This window comes from Syzygium oleosum, unplaced genomic scaffold (assembly GCF_021117445.2).
Source record: "Syzygium oleosum isolate NSW1041296 unplaced genomic scaffold, Sole_v2.1 Sole_v2.10, whole genome shotgun sequence".
In the NCBI taxonomy this organism is placed as follows: Eukaryota; Viridiplantae; Streptophyta; class Magnoliopsida; order Myrtales; family Myrtaceae; genus Syzygium; species Syzygium oleosum.
In genome coordinates, this window is record NW_026607494.1 from 7,545,822 (window position 1) to 7,556,871 (window position 11,050).

The window sequence follows — 11,050 nt, forward strand, 5'->3', positions numbered from 1 at the left end:
CACGAGTACTAGGGCTAGTCCTCTCCAATTGCACCTCAATTTTTCGCGCCATATCCCGGGCGTCTTCGACAGAGAATAGTCGATGCAAAGAAACCCGATCCTGGATATTAAGTCGCAAACCATTAATGTACCTAGCAGTTTGTTGTGCCTCGGACTCATCCAGTTATGGCGAGCGGAGAGTCGAAGGAACTCTTCCGTATAAGCTTGGACCGATCTATTCAATTGTTGGCAATTCTGGAATTTTGAAACAACAATTGCTCATAGTCCGTTGGAAGGAACCTCTTCTTCAACTTCTGTTTCATCGACCCCATGATCGAATAGGAGCCTTGCCTTGTCGACGTCGCATCAATTGAGTCTGTTCCCACCAAGTGAAGCGCCACCCTTCAACTTGTACGCCACAAGTTTCACTTGGCGATCCTCGTCAATATCCATAGCGTCGAAGAATTTTTCCTCTAGATATCCATTATGTACATAAGCAATCAATCTATCGTATAAATAAATCTATCTTATCTATAATCATCATCTTATCTAATAAATCAACAATATTGATATTCAATTGCCTAAGTAAAAGCCTATGAAAACCGATTATCATCACATTCTTCAAGATATGAACTTTCATAATGGGTGGTTGTGGGCGCATCCATAGTGACTGACCCCTCTATTTTTACTATATAATATACTAGTTGTTGATCCAATTTATTCATTTACTATTAAAAAAGGAAGAGGATTTCTATTTATTTATTTTTTGGATAGTAACTTCGACCTTTTTATTAGTGCAAAAATACCCCTAATTGGACATTTTACAAAATTTGTGGTTAGAAGATAAAAACTAACACTTTTGAAGACCAAGACTTACCCCCGTAGTACCTTTTACAACGAATTTCATCACTTCCACTTCTCTTTCTATTTTTTTTTTGCTTTCGTTTCTTCTTTGTATACTCAACACCGCTATGATTTAAACAATTCTTAAAGTTGGTAATCAATCGTAAACATACTCACTTAAAAATAGAAATATATAAATTGTGAACGCACCCAGTTCGAGCATGCACAAGTTTTGCTTGGAAAGTTATCAAAAAAAGGTTATAAATTTATAGTACGGATTCGAATTCAACCTTTTCAAATATAATCTTTCCTTCCAATTTCGATTGGAAATCGCTGACTTGGATGTCTAGTCAGCACCGGCCGTGTTGCATGGCGTGACGTGACTGGTGCTGTTGTGGGTAATTGTTGTAATTCTTAATTTCCTTCTTTTTCCCCCTTTTTTTTCTTTTTCTTTTTTTTCTTTTTTCCTATTTCCTTCCACCAGCCACAGGCGAGGCCGCCTTCACTAGCATCCAGTGAGGGTTAACGAGGGTCTAACGAGCGTTGCCCTTGCTAGAGGCTGACGAGAGCAGCCCTCACTAGACCTTCACCAGTGTCGGACCTCGTCTATGACCGGCGAAGGTCGCCGGCGGCAATGGGAAATAGAATAAAAAGAAAAATGAAAGGAAAAAAAGGAAAATTCCAAAAAATTTATGAATACAAAAATTTGCAATAGCAATATTCGGTCAAAATTAGTCGGAATAATTATATTGACAAATCGTCAAAACGTCTGATACTGAATTGACATCCGATTTATGACTTTTTCTCTATAATCATCCCGGTTTTGCTTAGAACGAGGCAAGCAAATCTTCCGCGATAATGATTCAGCATGCCAATACCATTACAGAAAATCCTAAGAACGTTCCCCGAGGAGAACTTATTTGGCGATATCATCAAGAACGTTTAAACAAAGATAATAAAGACCAGAGGATGATGCTTGACTAGATTGCCCTACTTTGATATGACTCCTCTAAATTGGCTGACGACATACAGCTTTTGGCTTGAAGGCTTCCATCCATAGAGAAGGCTTCCCTGTTTGCTCAAAATTTAACGAAGGCAAACGAAGGACGTCACTGGCATCCGCGGTGGATCTTCTCTGATCAAGCCCCCTCTATATATATACCGTCTTCTTCCCTCTGTCTCTGTCCATCTCTGCGTTTGGTGTCTTCCTGCGGCCCATACACATACCCATACCTCCAGCCAAGACACGCCCCTGCATTCTCGGAATCTTTCCTCGAGGTCCCATCTCTCATTCTCTCTTCCTCCTCCCCTGACCCCAGAGAGGCAGAGAGAGGCAGAGAGAAACAGAGCGTTGTTTCTTTCTGTTGCAGGGAGGGGAAGGAGATCCGTCGTCCTAAGCGAAGGGAAGGGAAGATGATGCAGAAGGGAATCGCCAGGGCCACCAGAAGAGCATTATCGTCGTCGGGATCTTCCTCCTCCCGCTTCGTCTCCTCCTCCTCTCAGGCCGCCCAGGAGACAAAGCAGGAGAATGGTGTCCCCAGGATGCCCCCCTTCGCCTACTCTCCCCCGCCGTACGCCGGCCCCTCCTCCGCGGAGATCCTCGCCAAGCGCCAGCAGTTCCTCAGCCCCTCCATGTTCTACTTCTACAAACAACCCGTCAGCCCTCTCTCTTTCTCTCTCTCTCTCTCTGCTTTTGTTTTGTCCCTTTTCTGTCGCAACGTTTTCGTTCGTCTCGTTATCGTCAATTGAGGAAAATAAATCGACCCAAGATTACGACGGCATTCATCGGAAACGAGTCTGCAAAAGCTAGTTTCACGTGGATTCGTGTTTTCTTGGGTCCCGATTGGTTGATCTCTGATGGGTGGCGATTCTTCTTTCCTTGCAGCTGAACGTGGTGGACGGCAAGATGCAGTACCTGTACGACGATAGCGGGAAGAGATACCTGGACGGGTTCGGAGGGATAGCCACCGTGTGCTGCGGCCACTGCCACCCCGACGTGGTGGGCGCCATCGTCCACCAGACCCGCCGCCTCCAGCACTCCACCATCCTCTACCTGAACCCCGCCATCGCCGACTTCGCCGAGGCCCTCGCCTCCAAGCTCCCCGGTGATCTCAACGTAATGAGAGCATGACCATCCTAAATTTTTTATGTGAACACTGCCAAAGATATCAATTTAATTGATAGCGAATATGTTCCCACCAACCCCACCTCCATGTTATTTAGTTCTTTTCAAATCGAAGATTGGTATTCTACCTACGTACTCGACGTCTTGAAAAATTGATTGGTTTTGTTTTTCCTTTGGCTGTGTGCGTTCACAGGTGGTGTTTTTCACGAACTCGGGGACGGAGGCGAACGAGCTAGCCATGATGATCGCGAGGCTGTACACTGGTTCCCACGACATAATATCGCTGAGGAATGCGTACCACGGGAACGCGGCCGGGACCATGGGCGCCACGGCCTCGAGCAACTGGAAGTTTAACGTCGTGCAGGTAACATAAATGCATACATACTCCTTAGTAGATTGTAATAACGACAATAACACATGCACATGATCGGGCTATACTCTTTATAGTTACAAGGAGAAGAAGAAGAAGAAAAGGTTGCTTTTTGTTATCTCCGAAATGAATCTGTGTGTCTCATGCTCTGATTCGGTTCGCACGAGTGTGGACCCAAAAGTCAGTACAGATATTATTTGTGGTCATGATTTTGACTTGGGGTGATGTGGTGGTGGAACCTGTTGATACCCAGTTGCATTTGATGGTGCAATTCGACCTACCATGCTGTACTTTGTCAAAAAGATCTAAAGGATTCTTTCAGCAACCTCTAACTCGCATGTACAGTTTGATTCTACCAGAAGCATGCATTGAATCTCTAGAGCTTTTTCAGGTTTCTCTCAGTTGTTCATCCTCGATCTTATCATATTGACATGTAGAGATTCTATGCCTCCTTTTCTACTTCTGTTCGTTGCTGAATTTGGGATCGATATCGGAGGTGGATCGTTATTGATAGTAAAAACTTAGAAATTCTCCCTCTCTTTTCTGAGGCACTTTTTTTCTAGCTGTTGTTTACAGAAAAGGATGAAATGAACTCTCGGTTATGAATGTTATTGATGAATAATTGCAATTCAGAAATGAGACAGAATAGTGATGGCCATTAGATTATTGGTTGCATGCTTGAATGTATTGATGTAAAAATTATAGTACTCCAAAATGGAAAGTTCAGATGGATTGAATCAACTGATGAACCGGCTTCTCGAATCATGTATTGTTCATTGACAGACTGGAGTTCATCACGCGTTAAACCCAGACCCCTACAGAGGTGTTTTCGGTTCAGATGGAGAGAAGTATGCCAGAGATGTCCAAGACCTCATCGAGTTTGGCACTTGTGGCAATGTGGCTGGTTTCATCTCTGAAGCTATACAGGTAGATCGATTCCCATGGTCTTTGCTTAATGTTGATCCGATACATTCACATGTCAATAATGCATTACCTATCTATGTGAACTGATTTGTCCTAATCAAATATCTAGATCAATCTGGTGAAACATCATTGCTTCGATTAACTTGCTAATTGATCACAGGGTGTGGGAGGCATTATTGAATTGGCCCCACATTACTTGCCTGCTGTATATAGCAGCATCAGGAAAGCCGGTGGCCTTTGTATTGCTGATGAAGTTCAATCTGGATTCGCTCGCACAGGAAGTCACTTTTGGGGTTTCGAATCCCATGGGGTTGTTCCGGACATTGTCACGATGGCAAAGGTGATTATCACATCTGCTCTTTGCTCTGCACATGTTTTTGTTGGCCAACATAATGGTTTTCTGCACTTCAAATTGGTCCTCAATTTGCTATCTTGGAATTACTTGGCAATATAACAAAACTGAAAGTTGCCTTTTCTTTTATCCCCTGTGGTTATGTATGCTTTCAGTACCTCTGATTCAGCTTCATAAAGGCATATCCGGTCCCATGCCCGTGTCTTATCTCAGTCTCAAATCTTGGTCGTGATTAGCTTAACCATTTGTTTTTTCTTTTCTACAGGGCATTGGAAATGGCATTCCTCTCGGAGCCGTGGTGACCACTCCCAAAATCGCAGAGGTGCTGACCCGTCGCAGTTATTTCAATACCTTTGGTGGCAACCCGGTCTGCACGGCTGCTGGGCTAGCTGTGTTGAAAGTGATCGAGAAAGAAAATCTTCAGGAGAACGCACACATTGTGGGGTCTCATCTGAAAGAAAGACTGACATCGCTCATGGACAAATACGAAAGTAAACCTTCTTCCCCAAAACCCTTTTTACCTAGATGCTCTTCATGTTCTACATGGTAGATAATGCTTATCATGATGTGCGTACCCTTATGCCTTGGTGTTGTTCGTTGCATGTGGTTAGTTGACCATATTCAACTAAACTTATACAGTAACTCTATTTACGTGGTAATGCGTCGATCTGTCTACAATATCAACTTCGTAATCACGATTTCGGCCATTATGATTGTTCTTGACTATAGTTGATTGATCACACTTTTGCTGATATAGTTATCGGGGATGTGAGGGGTCGGGGGCTGATGCTTGGAGTCGAACTAGTTACTGATCGCAAGTTGAAAACCCCCGCAAAAGCTGAAACTCTACATGTGATGGACCAAATGAAAGGTGTGTATTCATTCCTTTCTCCATCTTATTTACTTAGTCGATTGCAATGGAAACTTGATTTTACCATTTTATAAATCCTGCAAAATCCTTACAGAGATGGGTGTACTGATCGGCAAGGGAGGGTACTATGGAAACGTGTTCCGCATCACGCCGCCTCTGTGCATCACCAAAGAAGATGCAGGTATGCCTTTATGTTTTGTTGTTGTATTGTTGGAATTGAAGGGGACTTCTAATCAAATATATACTGCTTGATGACCCTCTAACGAGTAGTTTTTATTTTCATGGGCAGATTTCCTGGTGGATGCGATGGATTATACGCTGTCAAAGATGTGAAGTGCCTGAAAATGTAAATCTTTACATAAGCATCTGTGTGGTCTGCCACAGATTGATCTTACTACTGCTGTATACTGGTATGCGTGCTTCTTGTTATTCCTGCTTTTCTCGTACATAGGCTCCGAACAAGCAACTAGCGGCTAGTCGATCGTATGGTGAGTCAACAACTCGTTGTCTCTCTAAACAATTGAAATAAGCTCTGATGTTGCTTCTTTTCTTTTCCCTCAATTTCTTCCTGTTACTTTTGGCATATTGAGGTGGAAGCATTATGGATACAATCTGTTTGTATAGATGTTTGTTTCGAAAGAACCTCCAAGAACTTTTTTATACTTTGCAATCTAGTTTTTGCTTCGCGGGCTAAATCTCGCCAATGTCGGTCGACTAAAAAGTTGCGCTTCGGGTCAACGGCTTGTTGTCTCTGTTAATCATTTGCTCTGGCAAATACTTGTTAGATGCAGTTTAACTCCAAAGATGATATTCAACTGATTCTGTCACGTATGCAAAATATTTTCCAAAGATTCATGAAAACCTGCAGAACTAAAGCTTGCTTCTGCAATAAGATTCCAAAACTCAAAGCACACTGCTTTTAACCAAGGGAATGTGCGGATTCCAGAGAGAAACTCATTGCTCGATTTTCGATTAATCTGTAATACTCTCGACGGAAAGGGAATCCATGCTTGATTCACGAGGCCCTTCGTATCGAAGATCAACTTGTTTTTGAGATTTAAGCGACTGATCAGCTTGGACTCAAAAATCGAGCTTGCATTAAGTAACAGAAAAGTGCATGAGACTGAGCATCCGACATCGATCCGCTCCGTTCTATTGCTCGAGGGCTTATCGGAAAATGGGGCCGCAAATCGCGGAGGGGCGAGACGAGATCTACCGAATACGTATGTCAGAGTTGATCGTGAATCAACAGTTCAGTAGGTCATTGAGCGGGTCGAGTCAACTATGATTACCCAGGGAGAGCACTTGTCTTTGAAGGCAATACAGCCGATATATATCGCTTGACATGTCCCTTCTTCTCTGTATGAGCTTTATATTGCTCAAAATGATTATCTGTTCATGGGACATTACAAGTTTTTCAACATATGGGCGAATCAGCTCTTGAAAATTTCGAGGGTCGCCTTCTTTTGGAAGAAAGATTTTGTTGATTCTCATGATTATATCACATGTTGATGTCAACATGGAACTTCCTCTTGAAGCATCGTGGTTGGGTAACTTATGATGTGTCTGATTTTTTCAAAAGTAGCCTGATTTTATTATTGTCTTGATATTAACTGTGCCCTTCTACCTTACCAAAAAAAAAAAAAAAAACTATGCCCTTCTGCTCAAGAATATGTCTAGCTATATAATTCCTTAATTTGCTTGTCCAAATAATATTGTATCTGAAAATTATTTTGACCATTAAAGTTATAACTAGAAGTCATGCAATGCCCCGATATGAATACTAGTTTTGTGATAAAACTCCGGTAATAAGGAAAATTGTTCAAAAAGTCCTAAACTTATTACACTTTTGTCAATTTAGTTTTAAACATTTTTACATTTTGCCAATTGAGTTATCCGACCAATTTTAATTGGAAATCGCTGACGCAGACGCCGGGTGTTCTACGTGGCACAGTCGACAGCTGGTGCTAATGTGGACAATTGTATTAATACTTTAATATTTTTTCGAATTTTTAATTATTTTTCCTTCTTTTTTTTCTTTCCATCTTTTTCTTTTTCTTCTTCCAAGCCCGGCGAGGCCCGCTGGCCAAACCTCACCGGTATAGGTGAGGGCCAGCCTTAGCAATCGATGAGGGCTTCGCGGCACTCGCCCATTGGTCGGCGAGGGTCGGTCAGCCCTCATCAGACTTGATAGAAAAAGAAGAAGAAAAGAACAAAAAATATATATTAAATTAAAAAAATTTTAAAAAAAAACTGTCCACGTCACCAATTGTCGGTTAAAATTGGCTGGATAGATTCAATTGGCAAAATTGAAAGGTTTAAGACTGAACTGGCAAAAATGCAATAGGTTTAGGACTTTTTGGACTATTTTCCCCTTTATTCAATAAAATCCTTATGTTTTCAATCTTTTGTAGACAGGTAAGATGACTATTTAAGGTTACAATATCAATTACAATCAATTAGGATAAATCGAGAATGTGCACGAGATATATAAGCCATCAACGGATTTTTGTTTTGTTGGTCGGATATCAATGGATATATGGAAAATCTCATAATTATCTCCAATAGTTAGATTCACAATCAATCCAATATAACCAAAAAGGAAAAAAGGAAAAAAACTAAAACCCAAGTTACACTTTATTTCATTAAAGTGAGTTGACGTAAAACAAGAAGAAGAAGAACATTTTCCCCCCCACTTAGATGTTACATGATTTTTTATCTCTTTCCCCCACTAGTTCTGATTAAACCAAGACAATGGTTTATATACTTGTCAAATCTGAAAAGTTAGAGAATGCGTCTCGACTTCTTTTCGAGAGCGACCAACCGCGATCCATGGACATGGGATGAGACAATGCGCAACAATGAACGGCCCTTTTGGACATGGTTGAACATAAGAGACAAACCGTGAAATATAAAACAAGTGGTTAATAATTCAAGGGTTTTTAACTTTGCATGGTTAGATGATCGATGAGTAATGAGGTCATGACGGTACGTCACCTCTCTTGTATGGCTTCACTTAGTCCTTGGAAGAGTATGTTAAAAGCTAATCATAATGGCCTAAACTCGGAAAAAAAAAATCCAAAAAAATGCTGAACTTATTGTATGGTGGCTTATTCAGTGATAAGCTTATCAATTTGGCCAAGTCACTCCTAAACCTCATAAAGATTTGTCAATTTGACAGGAAGTCGCTGACGTAGATGCTGTCTATCATATGTTGGACGATCGTGGCTAATATGGATGATTTTTGCAATTTTTATATTTTTTCCCCTTTTTTCTTTTTTTTTTTTACCTGTTTCCCTCCTCTGGTCACTGGCCTCGGCCATGGCCAAGGGAGGTCATCGGCCACGGCCAAGGGTCGCCCTCTGGCAACCCTCGCCTTCACCTGTGGCCGGCGAAGGGTAATAGAAAAAAAACTGCTCGTTCACCCCCCCTCCCCCTTTTTTAATAAGGAACGATACATATGTGAGACTAATCTGTATCGAATATGGCATTGAGGGTATCCCTTTGTACTTGGTTGCAATTTGTTGACATTGCTCCCAAACAAAAGTAAATGCAAATGATGTTGTAACACGAATGAAAATGCATGCAGCATTTTCTTGTTTAAATAACTTCATTTATCGGACCGATAACATATAATTTAAGCATCATGAGCAAGTATGATACCATGTTCAATTCCAATTTGACTAATTTACCAAGTCATGAATACAAATGCTCGTGTTCGATGCAACCATTTTCGCGCAATACCGCTACAAAATGTCGAGCCAGAAGCCTAACCTCATCGAGGAAGCGATAATTGAAAAAAAGAAAAACACCTTTCATTCCTAAGAACGATTTTAATGTTCAGAAAATTTATCACGTTCACCATCGGGATAAAGAATTACTCCACAAACAAAGTTAAAAATACCAACACATATTTTTAATTTTACTATTAATAGTTGTATCCGTTTTGTTGATCGTTGAATCTTTCCATTCTAATACTAACAAAATAAAATACCGACACATGTATAAATATATATAAAGTTATTATTAGTGATTATAATTTTATTTGGTTGGTGGATGAATCTTTCCGTTTCCGATGCTCCCTGTACCAAAAGTGCCTTTGATAAAGCACTTATTTTTTTTTATATATATTCTAACGCCTTTCGAGTATAAGGTAAAGTTTACTCCAAGCGAATTGGCGGAGGAAGGGCCAAATGTATTGGTCAAAATAAATAATATCGAACAAAATACGGAGGAGACCGGCGATTGCATGCATAAAATTAAAAGGGTTAATACCACACACCTGTGATAAATTTATCCCGAATTATTTTTTTTATCACAAAAAATTCCAAACTGTTATATCTGTAACAAATTTATCCCAAATTAATATTTTGACCACAAAAATCTCAAACTGGTACACCCGTGATAATTTTACCTCGAACTAATTTTTTGACCACCAAAAACTCCAAACTTGTACAACTGTGACAAATTTACCATATGTTAGTTTCCGTTAAATTTTACTGTCAAATTACTAAGTTTAATGACACGTGATAGTTGACGGGTATACTAGTTTGGGTTTTACCCCACATTTTGTCACAAGTTTACCAATTTGTGGTTTTCGTGATATTAATCCAATTTAACGGACATTAATGGAGGGTAAATTTATTACAAATGTACCAGCTTTGAGGTTTTTAGTGATAAAAAAATTAGTTTGAGGTAAAATTGTCACAGATGTACCGGTTTAGGGTTTTTGATCGTCAAAAAATTAATTCGAAGTAAAATTATCACGGGTGTATTAGTTTGAAGTTTTTGTGGTCAAAATATTAATTCGGGATAAATTTATTATAGGTGTACCAGTTTGGAATTTTTCGTGATATCAACCCAAAATAAAATAAAATAGCACTATCTATATCCTTTCAGCGCCAGATCCGCCAAAGTGTATTCCATTTCCATCTAACCCTTACTTTTTCTTTTGGGGGGCCACTTTCCATATTTATTACTTTGCGGATGAGTTTGTATAAAAAAGAAAATTCTATCCGCGAATATACCGAGGAAAATTACCAAAATATCTTAAATTTATTGCACTTACATTAATTCAGTCACAAGCCTTTTAATTTGGCAAATTTAGTCTTAAGCTTTTTGACAATTTGGTAATTTAGTCTTTTTCGACCAATTTTGCTTGGAATTCACTAATGCGGATGCTAGCCGTCCTACGTGTCACAGTCGGTAGTCGGGTGGACAATTTTTGTAATTTTTTATTTCTTTATTCTTTAATTTCAAGGAAAGAAAATAAACAAAATAAAAGAAAAAGAAAAGAATTTTTTTAAAAATTGTCAACGTCAATGCCTATCGTGCCATGTAAGGCTGGCCACGATTTTTTGCCAAATTTTGATCGAAAGGACAAATCGTCAAAAGATTTATGACTAAATTAGTCAAATTAAAATATTTATGACTAAATTGACATATATAAGTTTAAGACTTATGTTTTGGTAATTTTCCGAATATCTTGAGTGAATAATTAAGTGCTTCGTTTGGATGCAATATACACTGAGTGGATGAGATATATGCATGCAAGCACATTCCATTTTGAAACACGGTATCTTCTAC

The 11,050-nt window shown here is 39.8% G+C and overlaps 1 protein-coding gene across 1 annotated transcript; it reads left to right on the top strand.

The window, feature by feature from the left end:
• Positions 1–1,820: 1,820 nt before the first annotated feature.
• Positions 1,821–6,126, top strand: LOC115685863 (alanine--glyoxylate aminotransferase 2 homolog 3, mitochondrial-like). The gene is made up of 9 exons (XM_030611001.2): positions 1,821–2,478; positions 2,708–2,938; positions 3,141–3,311; positions 4,101–4,244; positions 4,402–4,581; positions 4,859–5,084; positions 5,351–5,464; positions 5,559–5,645; positions 5,754–6,126. The coding sequence occupies exons 1-9, from the start codon at positions 2,236–2,238 to the stop codon at positions 5,795–5,797; spliced, it is 1,440 nt and encodes a 479-aa protein (XP_030466861.1). The 5' UTR covers positions 1,821–2,235; the 3' UTR covers positions 5,798–6,126.
• The last annotated feature ends 4,924 nt before the right edge of the window (positions 6,127–11,050 follow it).